Source organism: Dama dama, chromosome X (assembly GCF_033118175.1).
Source record: "Dama dama isolate Ldn47 chromosome X, ASM3311817v1, whole genome shotgun sequence".
NCBI lineage: Eukaryota > Metazoa > Chordata > Mammalia > Artiodactyla > Cervidae > Dama > Dama dama.
Window position 1 is genome coordinate 60,613,444 of NC_083714.1, and position 24,008 is coordinate 60,637,451.

At 41.9% G+C, this 24,008-nt stretch overlaps 1 protein-coding gene across 1 annotated transcript in view; it reads right to left on the reverse strand.

Annotated features, from left to right (window-relative positions):
• Nucleotides 1–2,949: 2,949 nt before the first annotated feature.
• Nucleotides 2,950–24,008, reverse strand: part of SYTL4 (synaptotagmin like 4) — a 70,806-nt gene continuing 49,747 nt past the window's right edge. The window contains exons 10-17 of the mRNA XM_061136259.1: nucleotides 20,479–20,571; nucleotides 18,680–18,858; nucleotides 18,289–18,391; nucleotides 17,610–17,771; nucleotides 10,987–11,095; nucleotides 9,022–9,121; nucleotides 7,782–7,990; nucleotides 2,950–5,611 (exon numbers count right to left, since the gene is read on the reverse strand). Of these exons, the coding sequence (XP_060992242.1) occupies nucleotides 5,463–5,611; nucleotides 7,782–7,990; nucleotides 9,022–9,121; nucleotides 10,987–11,095; nucleotides 17,610–17,771; nucleotides 18,289–18,391; nucleotides 18,680–18,858; nucleotides 20,479–20,571 (1,104 nt within the window). The 3' untranslated portion in view covers nucleotides 2,950–5,462. The remainder of the gene's footprint in view (nucleotides 5,612–7,781; nucleotides 7,991–9,021; nucleotides 9,122–10,986; nucleotides 11,096–17,609; nucleotides 17,772–18,288; nucleotides 18,392–18,679; nucleotides 18,859–20,478; nucleotides 20,572–24,008) is intronic.

A 24,008-nucleotide genomic window follows, 5' to 3' on the forward strand; every position in this document is an offset into this window, starting at 1 on the left:
CCCATCTATTTTCCATGAGGTGATGGGACCAGATGCCATGATCTTAGTTCTCTGAATGTTAAGCTTTAACCCAACTTTTTCACTCTCCTCTTTCACTTTCATCAAGAGGCTCTTTAGTTCTTCACTTTCTGCCATAAGAGTGATGTCATCTGCATATCTGAGGTTACTGATATTTCTCCCAGCAATCTTGATTCCAGCTTGTGCTTCTTCCAGCCAAGTGTTTCTCATGATGTACTCTGCATATAAGTTAAATAAGCAGGGTGACAATATACAGCCTTGACGTACTCCTTTTCCTATTTGGAACCAGTCTGTTGCTCCATGTTCAGTTCTAACTGTTGCTTCCTGACCTGCATACAGGTTTCTCAAGAGGCAGGTCAGGTGGTCTGGTATTCCCATCTCTTTCAGAATTTTATTGCATAGTCAAGACAAATTAATCTTGCTTTCTTTCACTGAAATTTTACTGTTACTTCCTTTGGATTATTAGTCAGGAAATTCTAACTCACTAAAATAGGGGAAGGAAACACAGTGGAGTCAGATTGCCAGCCAGACCCAAAGGGGTTACTAGACCCAACCCTCTAGGGCCTACACACAAACACACACACACACATAAGCTATTCCATCAGTCTGCTGACTAGGTAACATCAAAGCATTTGGTTGTTCTGCCCTGTGAGCATAACTCCTTTCTTTGAGATATTTCAGAAGAACCATCCCTTCCTTCAAATCTTGGCCCCTGACATGCATATCATCTTCACAGGAGGCAGCATGTTCCAGCAGAGTCAGACCTTGCTTCACATCCCCACTCTAATGCCTGAGAGTGGGCTGACTTTCCTCACCTGTGCAAAGGGAAGTTTTCCTACTTCATAATGAGAGTCTTAATAGCCTCAGTAGGGAGGCCAGAAGAGCCTCCAGTAGGGAGGCCAAGTGGCAGAGCTTTTTTTGTTTTCTCTTCTAATATGTTGTCATGGTGACACCTGGTTCCACTTGAACTTAACTTTATCTCAAACCTTGAGATAACCAATGCACTTTTCTCATGGAAATGTTTTCCTTAAGCTATGTTAATGAACTATGTATTTGCTTGGAAATCTAGTCAAGCTATGGATTTTCTAGTAATCACGTATGGATGTGAGAGTTGAACCGTAAAGAAGGCTGGGCACCAATGAATTGATGCTTTTGAACTGTGGTGTTGGAGAAGACTCTTGAGAATCCCTTGGACTGCAAGGAGATCCAACCAGTCAATACTAAAGGAAATCAGTCCTGAATATTCATTGGAAGGACTGAAGCTGAAGTTCCAATACTTTGGCCACCTGACGTGAAGAATGGGCTCATTGGAAAAGACCCTGATGCTGGGAAAGTTTGAAGGCAGGAGGAGAAGGGAACAACAGAGGATGAGATGGCTGGATGGCATCACCGACTCGATGGACAGGAGTTTGAGCAAGCTCTGGGAGTTGGTGATGGACAGGGAAGACTGGCAGGCTGCAGTCCATGGGGATGCAAAGAGGCAGACACTACTGAGCGACTGAACTGAACTGCCTTTCTTCAAGATTCCTGTCAACTGTTTTATGGTCGTGGATGACTCACCTTGTGCCAATGCTATCTCAAAATGCACATTGTGGGTGAGGGGCCTGGTGCAACTCTCTCGGTTTTGCAGCTTGCTAATAGGTTTTTCCAGTGGTCATGTATGGATCTGAGAGTTGGACTGTGAAGAAAGCTGAGTGTGGAAAAATTGATGCTTTTGAACTCTGGTGTTGGGGAAGACTCTTGAGAGCCCCTTGGACTGCAAGGAGATCCAACCAGTCCATCCTAAAGGAGATCAGTCCTGGGTGTTCATTGGAAGGATTGATGCTGAAGCTGAAACTCCAATACTTTGGCCACCTCGTGCAAAGAGTTGACTCATTGGAAAAGACCCTAATGCTGGGAGGGATTGGGGGCAGGAGGATAAGGGGAGGACAGAGGATGAGATGGCTGGATGGCATCACCGACTCGATGGGCATGAGTTTGAGTAAACTCCAGGAGTTTGTGATGGATAGGGAGGCCTGGCGTGCTGCGATTCATGGGGTCGCAAAGAGTCGGACATGACTGAGCGACTGAACTGAACTGAATTGGATAGGTATATAACTCCTTGTTAAAAACTAGCAAGGGGGTGCTCTTTCTGTCCCCTTCTGATGTCTATGTCAGAAGCTTTCTCTCTTTTATACTTTAATAAAACTTTATTACACAAAAATCTCTGAGCAATCAAGCCTCATCACTGGCCCCAGATCGAATTCCTCTCTTCCAGAGGCCAAAAATCGTAGCGTGGTTCATGGCTCATAGCAGCAACCTTTCAATAAGGACTTGGAGAAATTAAGGAAATAACATATGCCTAGCAGAAAGCTTTGTACCCAAGAGGCATTCAATATATTTTCATGCCCTTTTGTATAAGAGATCAATAATCACTTGGGCTTTACCTGGAAACCAAGAGCATTATTTTTGAGATGGGTCACTAGGCATCTGGGTTATTTATCTCCCAAAACTAAATAGTGGAAGTAGGAGTAATAGAAAAGGCCCTCCCTCCTAGAGAAAGTAAAAGATCCAGAAAGAAACAGCAGAGGATGTCTTTCCTACCCTGTGTACTCTTCTCTCCTTCCTGAAGCTGCAGAGATGGGGTGGGGGAGTGGCTACAAATCTAAAGGAGGAGTTCTTTTGATACTTTAGAGAAAGACAAGCATTGGCACTTCTAAGGTGGGTTCTCATTCTCTCCTTATATACCAAACATACAGATCAATGCATCAGACCTCAGAGGAGGTATCAGGCAGTAATGAAGGGAGAGGGAAATTTTCTTTGAGTCAGCAAATGATGCTTAGGGAAGGGCATTTGTCACTTTGGTTCTTATCCTTCAAACCATGTGAAGAGCAACAACAAAGTCAGGACATCAGAGACAAAAGTGTCTAGAGAAATAAGGAATGCAAACACTTGACAAGGAAGAAAGTTTTATTGAAGCACACAGACATTTCGAGGGGGTGGGGGTGGAGAACAAAGGAGCAAGTGACAGTCCAGGATCCCAAGTTATGCTTTGCAGTACAATATTAATCCACACCAATACTATTTTGTTCACTTCATACATACAACAGAAACCACAGTATCCACCCTGAATCCCTCAGCCTCATAGGGCAGGCAGCTGGCAGCTGACTCTACTGAAAGGAACTTCTTCTCCGGTATAGACTCCCTTTACAGATGACTTTGGGAAGGTACAACTGTGAGAATTAAAAGGTCAGTTTGGGACAGTGGGTTTCAGAAAATGAATCTTAGGTCAATAGACCCTTCTTAGGAAGGTTTCAACCCACCATACCCAGGCTACATCTAGGTCAACTTTGGGAAACAAGAGAAAAAATATAGGAACTGAAACCACTTCAAGAAGGAGGTCAGAAAAGCTGTGTTCTCTGAACACACTCTCTTGGACACTAACAGCGCCCAGCCTAGAGAAAACACTGGACTGGTTTAGACCATAGCTGGCAATTCAGGCTGATACGACAGTTCAGTTCAGTTGATCAGTTGTGTCTGACTCTTTGCAACACCATGGACTGCAGCATGCCAGGCTTCCCTGTCCATCACTAACTCCTGGAGCTTGTGCAAACTCATGTACATCGAGTCGGTGATGCCATCCAGCCATCTCATCCTCTGTTGTCCTCTCCTCCTCCTTTCCCAGCATCAGGGTCTTTTCCGATGAGTCTGTTCTTCGCATCATGTGGCCAAAGTATTGGAACTTTAGCTTCAGCATCAGTCCTTCCAATGAATATTCAGGACTGATTTCCTTTAGGATGGACTGGTTGGATCTCCTTGCAGTCCAAGGGACTCTCAAGAGTCTCCTCCAACACCACAGTTCAAAAGCATCAATTCTTCAGTGCTCAGTTTTCTTTACAGTCCAACTCTCACATCCATACAGGACTACTGGGAAAGCCATAGCTTTGACTATATAGACCTTTGTCATCAAAGTAATGTTTCTGCTTCTTAATATGCTGTCTAGGTTGGTCATAACTTTTCTTCCAAAGAGCAAGCGTCTTTTAATTTCATGGCTGCAGTCACCATCTGCAGTGATTTTGGAGCCCCCCAAAATATAAAGTTTGTCACTGTTCCCATTGTTTCCCCATCTATTTCCCATGAAGTGATGGGACCAGCTGCCATGAGCTTAGTTTTCTGAATGTTGAGTTTTAAGCCAACTTTTTCACTCTCCTCTTTCACTTTTATCAAGAGGCTCTTTAGTTCTTCTTTGCTTTCTGCCATAAGGGTGGTGTCATCTGCATATCTGAGGTTATTTATATTTATCCTGCCAATCTTGATTCCAGCTTGTGCTTCATCCAGCCCAGCATTTCTCATGATGTACTCCGCATAAATGTTAAATAAGCAGGGTGACAATATACAGCCTTGACGTACTCCTTTCCCAATTTGGAACCAGTCTGTTGTTGCACGTCTACTTCTAACTGTTGCTTCTTGACTTGCATACAGATTTCTCAAGAGGCAGGTCAGGTGGTCTGGTATTCCCATCTCTTTAAGAATTTTCCAGTTTGTTGTGATCCACACAGTCAAAGTGTGTAGACTGTAACACACAGCGGACACAAATGCTATGAAAGATGTGGGAGCAATATGTGGTATATGGTATGTCTTTTCTTTCATTATGAGCTTTCTAATGACTGCTATATCAGTTTAAAATGCAAAGAATCAGCACGGGCTGAGAGATGCTCCATTGCTGGTCCTCTGGGACCACTGAGAAGCCTGTACTGGGCATGCCTGTGACCTAGTCCAAAGGCCATTATCTAATTAAAGTGCTCTTCTAAAGCGACTCTATTATAAGGGTCCTGCAGAGGTCTAGGGAAGGTGTTCAAAACTGGAAGCAACTTAGACATCTTCTTAGCATTTCCAGGAAAACTATTAGACCCAAGCAAGGTGGAAACTGCTCCAACAAGAGTTAAAAGCCAAGTTTCAGAAATGTGTCAAGGTAGAAATGGAGTGAAAAGCATAAAGTGGAGGAGAAAGAAGGGACCAAGTCACCTCTCTCCAATCTTCTTCTGTCTTTAGTAAACCACCCCTGCTTCCCAGAGCCTTGGCCTTAGACCAGGCACACCCTGAAACACAGACCAGTACAAGTGCCAAAGGCAGCCAGGGCTTCCTATGGAAGGAGGAACCAGGATAGCAAGACAGGCGATTAAAAAGTTGTTTTAAAAGATAAATTAATTAAATCTCATAAAGATAGAAGAATCATGGACTCTGGAAATATATAGTAGTTAATGCACAAATAAAAATATTTTTAAGAGACCCTTATTCTTGAGCCTCCTTTAAAAAGGGGAAGTCTACATGGCTCTAGTATAATGAGATCTGTAGAAATACACATTTATACACACACACAAAAAAATTGTAAATCTTCGCCCTTGGTTTCTTCGCTTCCTCTGACTTGCCCTGGACAGGAATGGACCTGCAGAGAAGGACAGGGCTCACAAGCCCAGCTTCTGCTTGGCCATTGAGGAACGGAGTTGCAGAGTCCCTTCGGCCCAAGACCCTGGGTACTGTCGCATCTTCTGCCACAGGCTCACTTCTTCCCCAGTCGAGTCCATCCAGTCCACCACTTCCCCGTTACTGATCCCTGAGGAAAAACACCAGAGGAGGCTGAACAGAGACCCCACTCCTCAGCCCACCGGAGAAATTGGGTTATGCATTAAGGGCAACATCCCATAAAAGACAGTGTGCTATGAAGATGGGCTAATGGGGACAGTGTTCTGGGAACAGCTCCCTGTTGACTCTGCACTGCCATATTTCTCTGCTCCTGAGATTCCATCAAGAGACTTCAAGTTGATAAAACAGGGCTCCAAATGGCACACAGTAGCTCGAGACCTCTTATTCTAAGGCTATTACAGCTAGGGTCATTCTGTTACTGCCAAGTTGACTTATGATGGAAAGGGAGAGGAGGGGAATGCAAGGAAGGGAGGAAGAAAGGAAGAAAGAGGGAGAGAGGAAGGAAGGAGGGAGGAAAGCAGACAGAGAGGGTGAGAGGGAGGCAGAAAGAAAGAGGGCTGAACACTTTTATTTTCTAGCTGTAGACTCCAGGCTTGAAGTTTGGATTATATGGGGCCTCTTGTACATTTATTCATTCAGGAAACATTTATCAAGTGGCTACTGTGTACTAAGTACTCTTCCAGACTCTGGAGGTACAGTGTGAACAACACAGAAAATGTTCTGCCTTCAGGCAACTTATGTTTGAATAGAGAAGATAGAAAATACAGAAGTAAACCAACAAGAGTGAGGTAAGCATCATAAAGCAAATAAACAGAGTGATTTGTAGTGCCTAGATCAGGGTCTCAGATGAAGTGGTCTTTGGGCCCCTCTGAGAAGTAGATATTTGAGTCAGGAGCTGAAGGACAGAAAGGAAGCAGCCCTTCCAGACAGATGGAACACTAATTGCAGAGGTTATAAAGTGGGGAGAAGCTTGGTATATTTGGAGAACAGAAAGCTAGTCACCATGTTTAGAGCACAGTGAGCAAGCAGTGTTACAGGACAGATAATAAATGAACAGAGGGTCCAGATCACACAGGGGCCTCGTGGCATGATGAGAACTTTGGGTTGTTTTCTAAGGGCAGTAGGAGCCCCTGAAGGGTTTTAAGCAGGGGACTGACATGAACCAGCTTACATTTGTAAGAACATCATTCTAGATTCTTTGTGTTAAATACTTTGTATGAATTAACAATATACAAGTAATAGTCACAGCCACAGGAATGTAGACTGTAGAGATAGAAAAGAGTATTCAAGACTAAGCCTTGAGAACCACCAATATTCCAAGTTTGGCTAGAGAATGAGGATGCCCCAAAGAAAAGTGTGGTGTCAACAGAAGCTAAGTTATTTCAAGAAAAAGGGAGTGATCAGCTATGTTAAATAGCATGAAAATTCTAGAATGATGAAAACAAAATTTTGACACAAGCTGTTGCTCAGTGGAGTGGTGGGACAGAAGTGGGATCACAGTGGACTGAAGACTAAAGGAGACATGAGGACATGGGGACGACTCTTTTTCAGAGATTAGAGGGGGGACATGGACTCAAGAGAAGGTTTGTTTCTGTTTATTAAGACTAGAAATACCAGAGCATATCAACTTTCACCTCCAATAGAGAGGTAGAGAGAATAAAACTGATCAGACAGGAGAGACAGGAGATTCCAGAAGAAAGTTCATTGATAAGGTGAGGGTGTTGTGATCTAGAACACTTGGACAGAGGTTGGCCTTTGCTAGAAGGACCCCTTCTTTTATATAACAGGATGGAAGGTGGAAACCAGAGGAACAGATACAGGGACATTTGGGGATGTTTTTGGTGGGAAGCTGATGGCATTCCTGGGCATTCGGAGTACCATTTATCTGTACACCTGACAGTGCATGAGCTTGGCCTGCCTCCAGCCCTGCACATAGTAGGCACTCAGTAAATCCTGTCCGGATGTTCACTGAAAGGAAAGAAGACAACTCTTGACATAGAGGAGCTATGCAGCGAAAGTGGCTCAGTCATGTCCGACTCTTTGTGACCCCATGGACTATAGCCCACCAGGCTCCACTGTCCATGGGGATTCTCCAGGCAAGAATACTGGAGTGGGTTGCCATGCCCTCCTCCAGGGGATCTTCCCAACCCAGGAATTGAACTCATGTCTCCTGCCTTATGGGCAGATTCTTTACTATCTGAGCCACCAGGGAAGCCCATGCAGGGAGAGGGATGGGTCTATTCAGATTGAAATATATAAGAGCACCTGAAGACAGTGAGGGTGAGAGGAGAAGCTCTCACCTGTGCCGACACTCAGCCTGACCCCACCCAGGAAGTCATTGCTGGCCAGGGGCTCCCGGTCCCACACAGTCAGTTCCAGGCACATGTGTTGGAGATCTTCCAGCCTCACACCATTGTAGACAAATGTATGGTTATAGTGGGGATTCAGGGTCTTCTTCACCACAGGAGTTTTACGCTTACTGGCCTTGTTCCTCATGGGAAGGAGGTATCTGGCAGACAGTGTGGAGGAGTCAACAACCTACTCAAAGCTGGCAATATCTCTCTAAATTCCCCTTTCCTCTCCCACAGGCCTAGTCCAGGAAGGTGAGTCAAAACTCAGATCCAAGAACACATATTCCCTCCTTTGAATCTGAGGAAACACAGTTCCTACCACCTCCACTAGATCATTCACCTGATTCAATGCCTTTAACCTGGAGAGAAAATTAACACAATGTTATTAGGGAGCTGTTGTCTATACTCCACCAAAAATGGGTTTTGAATATCTTGTTCCACCTCAACTGGGCAAAGTCCTCTTTAGTAAAAAAAAAAAAAAAAAAAAAAAAAACAGTAATAAGCACTTCTTGTTGTTCAGTTGCCAAGTCATGTCCGACTCTGTGACCCCGTGGACTGCAGCATGACAGACTTCCCTGTCCTTCACTATCTCCCAGAGTTCACTCAAATTCATCTGCATTGAATCGGTGATGCTATCTAACCATCTCATCCTCTATCACCCTCTTCTCCTACCTTCAGTCTTTACCAGCATCAAGGTCTTTTCCAATGAGCTGGCTGTTCACATCAGGTGGCCAAAGTATTGGCATTGTAATAAACATAGGCATTGCCAAACATGATTTCAAATTTGCTAGAGAACTGAAGTCAGTGGGGGTGAACTGTAAGTTGGGGAAAGCTGGCACTGCTTAAATACTGTGGGTAACAAAGTCCTGAGTCCCCATCTTGACAGTCAAGGAATGCATATTTTTATTCAGGATTAAGAGCACAAATCTATAACAAAGGAAAAGTCGGATCTAACTGTCCACCACTCTCCTTTTTGGAAATCAGCACTGCAGCCCAGTCCAAACTGAGCTCTGATCAGTGCCAACACAGTACTGGAGTCTGGGCCATTACCTAATTTCAAGAACAAAGTTGGCTGCTGGAGGTGGCAGGACACACAGGGATAATATCCACAGAGAAAGGTTTAGCTGGATTCCTCTCTGAGCTCTCATGTCCTGAAACCGGTTAATTTGGTGCTGGTCCATGGACTCACCCCTTTACAAAGCTGTCTGAAGTCCCTCCTAATTTGGCAGCTGTCAGGTTCTTGGCTTCTTTGATCCACACCTGGAGCTCTCCCCCTTCCCCACCTTTACCTGGAAGGGATATCAGTCAAAGCAAATGAGTTCTGACACCTTCACATTTCTCTCGACCTTTATCTACATAGCACTTTCTCTCCTGGTTCCTGAAGACAGCCAGCTCCACAAAAAGTGGACCACACCTGCCTTGTATTTGCAGTACCCAGCACAGTGCCTGACAGTGAGCAACAGGCACTCAAGTCATAACAAAAATAGCAATAAAGACTTACTGAAAACTGGCTATGTGCCATATTCTACATTAAGCATTTATTCCTCAAAACAATTATATGAGATATAGACTACTGTCCTCATTTTACATGTGAGAAGATTGAGGCATAAAGAAATAAAGTTGCCTGATATTTGTTGAATGATTGAAAAAAGGGAACTCCTCCACTTCTGTTCCAGATTCCATCCCCATGGCAACAAGACTCATCAGGCATCATCAATTTCAACCCCCAGCTCGCATTTTAATATCTTGTTCTCTACTGGTTCTATTCCTTTCAGTCTAAATAGATGCTAATCTCACTTATGCTTTTAAAAAATTCTTTTGAAAGAATATTTCCCTTCATCCTATCTCCTTTTCAAGCTCTCCTCTGTTGTGCTCTTTTCTCTCACCATCAATTTTCCTAGAAAATAGAGTCCACATGCATCACTTCTACTTCTTTGCCTTATTCACTCAGCCTAGTTTCTAGTGAAATCTGGCTTCTGCTTCCACTGAGATCCACTGAAAATGTAATCTAATGCCAAGGAGTTGTGTCTTCTCATTGGGCCTGACAGGCCAGTGGTATTTCAATACTGTTGACAACCCTTGCTCCCTTCATCAAGCTCTCCCAGCATGGCTCTCTTCTGATAAGTCTCTACCTCACTGGCTTCTCTTCCCCCTCTTCATACTTTAAATTTTTCCCCACGGTTCTCTCCTTGCCTCTCTTCTCTAGTCATCCTGCACAGCCTCTTTGGAAATCTCATTGACTTCCCCAAATCCTACAGATTAGACCTTGCTGCAAGTAACTTTTTAAGAAATTTTTCTTAAAATTTCTTGATTTTCTTGTGTTGCCAAAGCATCAAGTTCAACTTCTTACCATTACGTGCATGGCCCTTTATAGCCAGGCTCCAACCCCATCAACAATTCCATCTCCACTCCCACATCTATATACCAGAACTCCAGCCCCACTTAACTAAGAAGTTAACTGCCTCACAGTCACACACCACCTCACATTTACCATGCTTTTTTCCAACCTTTGCACCTGCTAGCTCCTCTTCATAGAAAGTGCTCTTCTCACCCCATCCTCTTCCTTTTCTGCCTGGTAAAGTCTTAAGTAAAATACCATCATTACTTCCTCTTTAAAACTCTCCAAAATACAACCAGACAGAATTCATCACTCCTGTATCTATGTTCTTTGAGAAGATGACTGTCATTCTTTCTAAAATAAGCTGTTCAAGGGAGGGCAAAAATCATGTCTTATTCACCTACATATCCACAGTCACTAGTACAGTGCCTGGTGTGCTGACTTACTCTTCCTCAGCCTTCAACTTCCTGTCCCTTATACTTATACACCACCCTTTCCAACCACCTTCTCTCAGTCCTGAAGTTTCTGTCCTGTTCTGACTTCTTAGTAGCCTTCCAGAGCTGGACCAAGACCAAGTTAGTTTAATGGCATCAAAAAAAGACAAAACAAAAAAAAAATAATTTCAACTTGAAGGCATTCCCTTCTGGTTGAAAAACAGAAATGGCTTACTTACTACAGAAATCTCCCTTAGAAGACGATCCAGTGTGAATCATAATCTGGTCTCTCTAATAGTGCTAGCCACTAGCCAGCACCAACCTTGCACAGATCAAGTGCAGAAAACTAAGAGTTAAATCCAAGGCCCCAAAGAAAACTTACTCTTTTTCCGGTCACTTCCAATGGGGAGTTTGGAGGCTGGGATATATTTCAATGAAACCACCAACTCGCCTTTGTGTGTTGGCAAGCTAGTTGAGGACTCAGCACTGATCTGAAACACAGGGAAAACCAACAGGTCAGGCTGGGCTATTCAGACTGTTGAGACCTCTCACTGAGGCAATTCTAAAATTACCTGCAAGAAGAGCTTCACAGAATAAAAGTATCCTCCTCCTTATGAATACCATCCAGGATCCCTAGGCCATGGCAGCCACAGGATTCTAGGCAGTTTCTTCAGAAGGAGCTGCAGAAGAACTAACAAAGAGTCTTCTGTGATGCTGACTGTTTTCCTACTCTGGGGATACTGTTACTAGATTCCAAATACCCTTAAAGGTCTTCAAGCAAGGCTGCCATAAAAACTGACAGGGGACCGACACCATGATGAAGAATCTTGCTACCAACATTGTTAGTGATAGCCCCAAAGTGGAAACAATCTAAATGTCAATCAATATAGGAAAGGTTAAATGAGTGATTTTAATGCCCTCGTATGGCATATGGCATGTGATCCTCAAAAAGGATGCAGTGAATCTCTACATGCTAACAGGGAAATATATCTAAGATGTACTGTTAAGTCAACAAAGCAAGATGCAGAAAAAGTATGCCACTTATATTAAAACATATTCTTACTTGTATATGTGAATATATATATGTTAATAATGATTATTATAATTATCACTCATACAGTACTTACTATATCTGCCAGGTACTGTTATAGTATTTTAAGTATATCATTTTGTTTAATCCCTAAGATACTCCCTATGACATGAGTACAATTACCCCCACTTTACAGATTATGGAACAGAGGAACAGAGAAGTTAAGTAACTTGCCCAAGGTCACATAGTAATTGGCAGAGCCAGGATTCAAATTCAGACAGACTCCATTCAGACAGACTCCAATTCAGAATCCATGCTTTTAACCACTATGCTACACTGCATAGAAAAACCCAGAAAGATACTGACAAACTTAACACTTGTATCTTCTAAAGAGGGGAGTAGAATGGGAAAGGAAAAATGGTTTTCACTTTTTACTCTCTCTATATCTATAGTGTCTTTTTAATGAGAATGGCAAGTATCACTTGTATGATTTTCAAAGATCGGAAGTCTTTTTTTAAAAGAGAGCTTGCAGATATTTGAGGGCTCGGTGAAACTCTGTTACTAGGATTTGAATATGCCACAATTTTAACTTTATGTTACTTTTGGTTAATAACTCTCTCTACCACTAGAATCTAAATGCCAGGAGGACAGGAATCAAGTGTTTTTATCATTGTTCATCCTAGCATGCCAGACACTTAGCAATGTACCTGGCATATATAGGTGCTCTACAAATATTTCCTGAGAGAATGCAAGAGGGAATGAGTGGGTGTCAGGGATGAGCAGCAAGTGGCCATGAGCAGCAGGATGGTTTCACTCTGCTGGCTCTCTTGCCATGGCTATGTTCCTTATGCCTTAGAATCCAGAGCATGAGCTGGTGCAGATCAGAGGTGCTCTTTCACTGCCTGTGTTCATGGGGGCTCCTCTAACATAGGGCCTCAGCTCTGAGTATAGCAATACAAGGAAGGCATAATCCCCATCAATCTGGAAAAATGTACCATATACCAAGAATGCACGGCAGTGTAATGGACGAAAGAGACACAGAAGAATAGGGAGGTGGATGCCAGGAAGAGAAAACTGAATGGAAGCAAACGGATGACTAGGGCAAGGAAAAAAAAAAAAAAGAAAAATCAGAGACAATAAATGGAGAATGTTTTCAGTTAAAATAAATATGCAATACTAGAGTGGTCTTTTTGTTGTTTATAAAATATCTATACAATTTGTTAGTCTCTAGATTGTGGGCTTCACTGGACTCTTAAAAATTAGGGTTTAACCTTAGCTGGAAATTGGCATAATTGGCATATTTGTTTCAAGAGCATATTTTCATTCTGGCTCAAAATAATTTCAAAGAGCAAACAGTTCCATTTCAGTGCAGGTTTTTCTTTTGATGGAAGGCATTCTTTGTTGGCAGTAGTTCATGATGGTTTACAATGACATTTCCATTATAATTGTATCAACTGTAGGCCGTTGAGAGAATGACTTATATGTGAAATGCTTAAGAAATTCTAAATTTCTAATAATATGCTATAGTTTTATTATAATGGCTTTCCTATTTTTATTAGTACTTAAAGGGAGATTTTTAATGTTGTTACTATATTTTTGGAGGGCAGTAGCTTCAAAATACCAAATGCTCATTTCTTTGACTCAGCAATTCCACCACCAGAAATTTCTCCTACAGTTACACTCACAAAAGAAGGACTAGATATAGCATACCATAGTTTTAACAGAGAAAAAAGAGGCAAAAAAATTAAATGCCCATCAGTGGGGGAACTGAAAATATAATACAGGTACATGAAGAATGTGTTATGTGTGCTTAGTCATTCAGTTGTCTCTGACTCTTTAAAATCCCATGGACTGTAGCCCACCAGACTCATCTGTTCCTGCGATTCTGCAGGCAAGAATACTGGAGTAGGTAGCCATTCCCTTCTCCGGGGGATCTTCTGGACCCAGGGATTAAAATCAGGTATCCTGCACTGCAGGCACATTCTTTACCATCTGAGTCACCAAGGAAGCCCACATGAAGATACCATCCAGCAATTAAAATGAGATAAACCTGCAGTGATGGCATAAAAAAATGTCCATGATAAATGACAAAGTGTTAAATGAAAAAAATCAAGATATATATACACACAATGAGAAGAGCTCATTTGTGTAAAAAGGAAAAAATGTAAATCCATATTTATATATCTGTCCTGCTTAATACAAAATTTATATAAAGATATTCAAGCAGTCGATAACGCTGCTAACCTACTTTTCTTTTTATATACTTCTATATTGTTTTATGCAATCTCAAAAACAACAGAATGATCTCTGTTCGATTCCAAGGCAAACCATTCAATATCACAGTAATTCAAGTCTACGCCCTGACCAGTAACGCTGAAGAAGCTGAAGTTAAACAGTTCTGTGAAGACCTACAAGACCTTCTAGAACTAACACCCAAAAGAGATGTCCTTTTCATTAAAGGGGACTGGAATGCAAAAGTAGGAAGTCAAGAAACACCTGGAGTAACAGGCAAATTGGGCCTTGGAGTACAAAACGAAGCAGGGCAAAGGCTAATAGAGTTCTGCCAAGAGAATGCACTGGTCATAGCAAACACCCTCTTCCAACAACACAAGAGAGGACTCTACACATGGACATCACCAGATTGTCAACACCAAAATCAGATTGATTATATTCTTTGAAGCCAAAGATGGAGAAGCTCTATAGAGTCAGCAAAAACAAGACCGGGAGCTGACTATGGCTCAGATCATGAACTGCTTATTGCCAAATTCAGACTGAAATTAAATAAAGTGGAGAAAACTACTAGACCATTCAGGTACCACCTAAATCAAATCCCTTATGACTATACAGTGGAAGTGAGAAATAGATTTAAGGGACTAGATCTGATAGAGTGCCTGATGAACTATGGATGGAGGTTCATGACATTTTACAGGAGATAGGGATCAAGACCATCCCCATGGAAAAGAAATGTAAAAAACCAAAATGGCTGTCTGAGGAGGCCTTACAAATAGCTGTGAAAAGAAGGGAAGTGAAAAGCAAAGGAGAAAAGGAAAGATAACCCATTTGACTGCAGAGTTCCAAAGAATAGCAAGGAGAGATAAGAAAGCCTTCCTTAGCGATCAATGCAAAGAAATAGAGGAAAACAACAGAATGGGAAAGACTAGCAATCTCTTCAAGAAAAAGAGATACCATGGGAACATTTCATGCAAAGATGGGCTCAATAAAGGACAGAAATGGTATGGACCTAACAGAAGCAAAAGATATTAAGAAGAGGTGGCAAGAATACACAGAAGAACTAGCTTGTCTCCTAACAGTTAGGATCAGAGCTGTACAAAAAAAGATCTTCACGACCCAGATAATCACAATGGTGTGATCACTCACCTAGAGCCAGACACCCTGGAATGTGAAGTTAAGTGGGCCTTAGGAAGCATCACTATGAACAATCTAGTGGAGGTGATGGAATTCCAGTTGAGCTACTTCAAATCCTGAAAGATGATGCAGTGAAAGTGCTGCATTCAATATGCCAGCAAATTTGGAAAACTCAGCAGTGGCCACAGGACTGGAAAAGGTCAGTTTTCATTCCAATCTCTAAGAAAGGCAATCCCAAAGAATGCTCAAACTACTGCACAATTGCACTCATCTCACACGCTAGTAAAGTAATGCTTAAAATTTTCCAAGCCAGGCTTCAGCAATACGTGAACCATGAACTTCCAGATGTTCAAGCTGGCTTTAGAAAAGGCAGAGGAACCAGAGATCAAATTGCCAACATCTGCTGGATTATCGAAAAAGCAAGAGAGTTTCAGAAAAACATATACTTCTGCTTTATTGACTATGCCAAAGCCTTTGACTGTGGGATCACAATAAACTGTGGAAAATTCTGAAGGAGACGGACATATCAGACCACCTGACCTGCCTCTTGAGAAATCTGTATGCAGGTCAGGAAGCAACAGTTAGAACTGGACATGGAACAACAGACTGGTTCCAAATAAGAAAAGGAGTACATCAAGGCTGTATATTGTCATCCTACTTATTTAACTTATATGCACAGTACATCATGAGAAACGCTGGGCTGGAGGAAGCACAAGCTGGAATCAAGATTGCCAGGAGAAATATCAATAACCTCAGATATGCAGATGACACCACCCTTATAGCAGAAAGTGACAAACTAAAGAGCCTCTTGATGAAAGTGAAACAGGAGAGTGAAAAAGTTGGCTTAAAGCTCAATATTCAGAAAACTAAGATCATGGCATCTGGTCCATCACTTCATGGGAGATAGATGGGAAACAGTAGAAACAGTGGCTGACTTTATTTTGGGGGGCTCCAAAATCACTGCAGATGGTGACTGCAGCAATGAAATAAAGAGATGCTTATTTCTTGGAAGGAAAGTTATGAGCAACCTAGATAGCATATTAAAAAGCAGAGACATTACTTTGTCAACAAAGGTCCGTCTAGTCAAGGCTATGGTTTTTCCAGTGGTTATGTATGGATGTGAGAGTTGGACTATAAAGAAAGCTGAGCGCCAAAGAATTGATGCTTTTGAATTGTGGTGTTGGAGAAGACACTTGAGAGTCCCTTGGACTGCAAGAGGATCCAACCAGTCCATCCTAAAGGAGATCAGTCCTGGGTGTTCATTGGAAGGACTGATGTTGAAGCTGAAACTCCAATACTTTGGCCACCTGATGCGAAGAGCTGACTCATTGGAAAAGACCCTGATGCTGGGAAATATTGAGGGCAGGAGGAGAACGGGACAACAGAGGATGAGACGGTTGAATGGCATCACTGACTCAATGGACATGGGTTTGGGTGGACTCCGGGAGTTGGTGATGGACAGGGAGGCCTGGCGTGCTGCGGTTCATGGTGTCGTAAAGAGTTGGACACAACTGAGTGACTGAACTGAACTGATATTGTTTTAATTTTGAACCATGTACACATAAATCCTTTTATTCTTAATGTTCTTTATAAGCAATATATGTGTAGACATGGTAAAAATTTCAAATGTTATAAAAGGGCATATAGAGAAAACTAAGTCCTCCCACCTCAGTTTCTCTTTTTAGAAGCAGTCACTACTACTACTTCTGTGTCTATCTTTCCCGTTATTCTATCTACCATGAACTATTTTTAGCATTGAAAATGCTAATTTTAAAAAGTTTTACAGAAGAACCTTGCCACTGAAAATTTCTGATAATCAAGAATTCCTAACTCTGTTTTAGCAATTTCATCTTAACCAGAATGACAGTAACCTACTGAACATCTTTTATGTGCCAGGCACTGATTGGTACTCTGTATACGATCCTACTGAAGAGAATATTATTATCATTTCCACTTTATAGATGAAGAAACTAAGGCCCACTGAAGTTAGGTGACTTACCTAAGTTAGTTTTTAAGTTAGGTAATTTCCTTAGCTGTCAAATCACAGCGGCTGGATTCAAATCCAGGTCCACACTCAGATCCCAGGTAGTATTACACACTCTGCTACACTCTCCCCTGGGATTCTATCTCCAAAGTAATACTTTCCCTGGCTTGTATGACAAAGAGCATGGGAAGTGGTGCTACATGAATTGGTTTACTTCCCATTTCTGTAGTGAAAAGGGTAGTTTGGAAAACCAGCACAGACTAGGATACATTCAAAAGGTTAGCTTGGAGAAAAGGCACAAGTCAGGATGTTAGGATACACCCAGACTCTGGAAGATTAGGAGGCAAAGCTTAACACACATATATATGAAAGACTTCAAAGGGGAACCACAGCTTCATCGTTCACCTGGCTTGTTAACAACAAGCTTGTTAACAACAATGTAACAACAGATTACTGACACTTGTCATCCCAGAGCATCTGAAATTACTGTTAAACTAGGAAACCCCAGCAGGGGGCGGGAGAACTCCACAGACTACATTCAAAACTGTTCCTGAAGAAGTCACTGCAGACAATTCTACCTCAGATGCAAATGCAAACTCTGTAGGGAGTTGTTAAAGGAGACTACCTTTCCATGTAAAGGGAGACAATGATCTAGTTTCTTATCAAGCTTCCAGGAATCCATCTGGACCTCTGCCTCTCCAAGAAAAGTGTTTCTGCCAAAACGACCGTGATGCCACACCGAGAATTGCAAAGTCCTCTGGGCCAGGAGAGATTCTGGGATTTCATACTGTGAAAGGAAAGGAGACACCCAAGATGATTAGTTCACAGTACTTCCTCAGAAAAAGATTATTCCAAAATCTGAGCAAGCATACTCAAAGTCCATAGTCCTGATCAAATCACTTGTCCCTAAGCACTTTGAGTTTCATCCCTCAAAGCCTTTACTTATCCCATTTCACAAAAACCTACCATATTCCACAGGAAGACCTGGGATATAAAGTTTTCCTTCAGTGGGTGAAAGAACACTGCAATATGCAAAAGAACTGCCAGGGAAACTCCTGATCACAAATGACCCCTTAAAATGTGATTTGTGACCACGTGGCCCTCCAACTTCACCAGAATCCAAGAATATCAAATCAGCTTTGTTTGCTGAGAGGTCAGGATGTGAACAGATGCCCACAGTGTATCCTCAAACACAGACATGGCCGCTGAAAACCATGTTGACCGCCATATAGTAGAGGAATTGATACAGCTCAGCACACAAGACAGAACAAGTTCTCCTATCTTCTCAGACTCTAGATACTTACTCTGAGGATCTCATCATATAACGGATTAATAGTGTCCCGCTTGATGCTGGTTTTTCTTTTTCCTTGGCGGGATTTGTCTGGCAGAAGATAAGCCTTCACATATCTAGAAGCCAAGGAGAATACTGAGTCATTGGCTGTCTTTTTGGAAATCTGCTTCTCACTTACCTGCCCTCCATACACATATGCCATGATGAAATAAAAATATCACATCCTCTTATACACACCATTCTTGGATTTTCCCAATCCTGGCCCCTTTCCCACATCTCCCCTAACCACTCTCAATCACACCTCCCTGTCTGCCCAGGAAGTAAGAGCTTTGGTTCAAGGGTGCCCAAAGAGATGTTGGGGTCTAATCATCTCCAAGCACTGTGCAGGGTCCGGAAACACTCACGGGTTTGAGCGCTTCTTGGCTTCATCAGCATAGGCCAACTGTTGACACTCTTTCACGTGAATGACCAGAGCCTGTGTTTGCTGTTCGTACTTCAGAGAAAAGGCAATCTTTCCAGTCACAAAGATGTTCCCGAAATCACCAGCTTCACTATAGATGCTCATCATGCTGCCAATCGTACTCTGAAGATAAAAGCACCCACATAACAGGTGGTAACTAGACTTATCATGGTGAGCATTTTTAAATTTACAGAAATCATTATGTTGTGTAACAGGAACTAACATAGTGTTATAGGTCAATTATACTTCAAACACAAACAAAACTCATAGAAAAAGATAGCAGATTTGTTTTTATAAGAGGCAAGGGGTCAGGGGAGGGGGAATTATATGAAAGTAGTCAAAAGGTACAAACTCCCAGTTATAAGATAAATAAGTACTAGGGATATAATGCACAACATGATAAACACACACACACACATATATAATTAACACTGCTGTGTGTTATATATATTTAAGTGGTTAAGAGAGCAAATACTAAGAGTTCTCATCACAAGGAAAAAACTCTATTTCTTTAATTTTGTATCTATATAAGATGATGGATGTTCCCAAACTTATTGTGGTAACCATTTCATGATGTATATAAGTCAAATCATTATGCAGTAAATCTTACACAGTGCTGTATGTCAGTTATATCTCAATAAAACTGGAAGAAATAAACAAGATAAAGGACCTATAAACATCTGGTGAAGGCACACTCTCCCTGCCACATTGCTCACATTTTCACTCATGAGAAAGTCATAGTCACTAAACAAAACAAAAGCCCCTGCAACTAACCAGTACTGCCAATGGTCTTGTACCCAGAATGTAAGAGACAGCTAAGAGCACACTCACAACTGCTTACAACTGCTCAGGTTTATCAATCAGCTCACCTAGGCTCTGAGCTGCTCTTCTTATTCTCTTTTTAAACATTTTTATTGTTAATTTTCAACTGCCCCAGAAGGTGGGCAAGGAGTAGAGGTAGCGAGTCTGATTTTGGTGTATATTATGCATGTTACAATGTTGGTTAGAAGGGATCAGTTACCAATTAAAACAAGGGGCATTAATTATCTGTGGGTTTCTTTTATCCACCTTATCCCTCTCAAGGCCTATAGAGAAAAGTGATTGTGTCAGATTTGGGGGGAAAACCCCACCAGAGGTGAAAAGCCACGTTCCTCTCAGCTAATAATCAACTCTGCAAGCCTACCGTTCTCTTCCTGTGTGAGTGTGATCATCTAATCACCCTGCTTTCTGACTCTGTTTCCCCTAAACATCAATCTTCATACTTAATGGCAGAACTAGGCCTTAATTCTCAAATGTCCCTTTAACTTTATGATTCTGATTGGTATAGTTTTCCCTTAATCATATCCTGATGCCAGTTAACCCTGCCAAGACCCTTCTCATGGCATTCACTGCCCTTGAATGTGAGACTTGGGGTGTGCTCTGATGAGGACACCTGATCTTTCTCACTTTGTGGCCTGGGTACATTTTTAGGGTAGAAGTTATGGGTTACTGTTCACAAAGCTGTGATGAACATCTCTAGCCCTAACTACCTGAAATGAGAATTTCCAGGGCAGAGACAGAAAGTCACCTAACTGTGCACTAAGCAACTATGGTCTAACTTGAGAAAAGGAACAAACAAATGCATCTCACTTACCTAGAAAGAATAACCAGAACTTCCCCACACCCTGACTCTGCTCTAGAGAAGTACTTCCATCTTTCCTGGTACTCCAACATGTCCACAGCCACAGAACTAACAGAACTTACCATAGAGGAACCACTTCTCATGCTGCTTCTGGCTAGCTTCTGACGATGCAACTTCACCAGGTGGTCAATATCTTCTTCTTCTTCTTCCTCTTCCTGGAATGATAAATATAGATCAGAGTTAACAGAAATAAGAAAAAGTTCAAAAATGAATATCTTTCCTTTAGTAGGGCCATAATTGTTGCTAAGCTCTGAGGTGTCATGTGCACACATACATGCTTATCTCTATCTTTGTGTTTCCCTATTTCAGGCTCCCAAACTACTTCCCAACCATCCTTCTCAAATCACAAAATAGTAACAATATCTCTTTCTAATTTGAGTGCCCCAACCCAGCCATCTCTTTACATTTTATTAAGTGTGGCATAAATCCCTTGGAGGAGATTGCCATTAGCCCCACCATAGAGCCACTGAGAAGATGACCCACAAACTGGAGAACAATTATATCAAAGAGTGTCCAGGAGTCTCCAGTGGAGACGTGGGTCAACAGTGGCCTACTGCAGGGTCAGGGGCACTGAATACAACAGACCTGGGAGCCGCAGAACATGCTGGCATTAAGTCCTTTTGAAGGAGGTCACCATTACCGCCATTACCCCTACCATAGTTTGTCCTGAGGCCAAACTATAGGAAGGGAATACAGCCCCACTCATCAGCAGAAAACTGGATTAAAGATTTACTGAACATGACCCCCCCCATCAGAGAAAGACCCAGATTCCCCTCACAGCTAGTCCCACCAATTTGGAAGTTACCACAAGCCTTATCTTATCCTTATCCATCAGAGGGCAGACAGAATGAAAACCACAATCACAGAAAATTAACCAAACTGATCACATGGATCACAGACTTATGTAACTCAATGAAACTAGAGCCATGCAGTGTAGGGCCACCCAGGATGAACAGATCATGGTGGAGAGTTCTGACAAAATGTGATCCACTGGAGAAGGGAATGGCAAACCACTTCAGTATTCTTGCCTTGAGAATCCCGTGAACAGTACGAAAAGGCAAAAAGATATGACACTGAAAGATTAACTCCCCAGGTTTGTAGATGTCCAATATACTACTGGAGAAGAGGAGAGAAATAGCTCCAGAAAGAATGAAGAGGCTGAGCCAAAGAGAACACATCCAGTTGTGGATGTGACTGGTGATGAAAGTAAAGTTTGATGTTGTGAAGAACTATATTGCATAGAAACCTGGAATGTTAGGTCCATGAATCAAGGTAAATTGGAAGTAGTCTAACAGGAGATGGGAGTGAACATTGACATTTTAGGAATCAGGGAACTAAATTAACTGGAATGGGTGAATTTAATTCAGTTGACCATTATATCTACTACTGTGGGCAAGAATCCCTTAGAAGAAGTGGAGTAATCCTCACGTCAACAAGAGTCTGAAATGCAGTACTTGGGAGCAGTCTCAAAACAACAAAATGATCTCTGTTACAAAGGCAAACCATTCAATATCACAGTAATCCAAGTCTATGCCCCAACCACTAATGCCAAAGAAGCTGAAGTTGAATGGTTCTATGAAGACCTACAAGACCTTCTAGTACTAAAACCAAAAAAAGATGTTATTTTCTTCATAGTGGATTGGAATGCAAAAGTAGGAAGTCAAGAGATATCTAGAGTAACAGGCAACTTTGGCCTTGGAGTACAGAATGAAGCAGGGCAAGGCTAACATAATTTTTCCAAGAGAATGCAGTGGTCATAGCAAACACCTTCATCCAACAACAGAAGAAATGACACTACACATGGACATCACTGGATGGTCAACACTAAAATCAGATTCGTTATATTCTTTGCAGCCAAAGATGGAGAAGCTTTATAGAATCAGCAAAATCAAGACTGGGAACTGACTGTGGCTCAGATCATGAAGTCCTCATTGCAAAATGCAAACTTAAATTTAAGAAAGTAGGGAAAACCACTAGACCATTCAGGTTTGACCTAATACAAATCCCTTATGATTACACAGTGGAAGTGACAAATAGATTCAAGGAAATAGACCTGATAGACACACTGCCTGAAGGACTATGAACCGAGGTTCATGACACTGTACAGGGGGCTGTGATCAAAACCATCCCCAAGAAAAAGAAATGCAAAAAGGCAAAATGGTTGTCTCAGGAGGCCTTACAAATTGCTGAGAAAAGAAGAGAAGTGAAAGGCAAAGGAGTTAAGGAAAGATACCCAACTGAACGTAGAGTTCGAAAGAATAACAAGGAGAGATAAGAAAGTCTTCCTCCATGATCAATGCAAAGAAATAGAGGAAAACAATAGAATGAGCAAGACTAGAGATCTCTTCAACAAAATTAGACATATCAAAGGAACATTTCATGTAAAGATGGGCAAAATTAAGGACAGAAATGGTAGGGACCTAGCAAAAGAAGAAGATATTAAGAAGAGGTGGCAAGAATACACAGAAGAACTATACAAAAAAGACCTTAATGACCTAAATAACCATGATGGTGTGATCACCCACCTAGAGCCAGACATCCTGGAATGCGAAGTCAAGTGGGCTTTAGGAAGCATCAGTATGAACAAAGCTATGGAGGTGACATAATTCCAGGTGAGCTATTTCAAATCCTAAAAGATGATGCCATGAAAGTGCTGCTCTCAATATGCCAGCAAATTTGGAAAACTCAGAAGTCGTCACAGGACTGGAAAAGGTCAGCTTTCATTCCAATCCCTAAGAAAGGCAATGCCAAAGAATGTTCAAACTACTGCACACTTACACGCATGCCACACACTAGCAAAGTAATGCTCAAAATTCTCCAAGCCAGGCTTCAACAGTACATGAACCAAGAACTTCCAGATGTTCAAAGTGGATTTAGAAAAGGCAGAGGAACCGGAGATCAAATTGCCAACATCCATTGGATCACTTAAAAAGTAACGGCATTCCAGAAAAACATCTACGTCTGCTTCATTTACTATGCTAAAGCCTTTGACTGTGTGGATCACAACAAACTGTGGAGCATTCTGAAAGAGATGGGAATAACAGACCACCTGACCTGCCTCCTGAGAAACCTGTATGCATGTCAAGAAGCAACAGTTAGAAGAAGACATGGAACAACAGACTGGTTCCAAATTGGGAAAGGAGTACATCAAGGCTGTATATTGTAACTCTGCTTATTTAACTTAAATGCAGAGTACATCATGCGAAATGCCAGGCTGGATGAAGCACCAGCTGGAATCAAGATTCCTAGGAGAAGTATCAACAACCTCAGATATGCAGATGACACCACCCTTATGGCAGAAAGCGAAGAAAACCTAGAGCCTCTTGATGACAGTGAAATAGAGTGAAACAGCTGGCTTAAAATTCAACATTCAAAAAACTAAGATCGTGGCAACTGGTCCCATCACTTCATGGGAAATAGATGGGGAAACAGTAACAGACTTTACTTTCTTGGGATCCAAAATCACTGCAGATAATGACTACAGCCATGAAATTAAAAGATGCTTGCTCCTTGGAAGAAAAGCTATGACCAACCTAGACAGCATATTAAAAAGCAGAGACATAACTTTGCTGACAAAGGTCCGTCTAGTCAA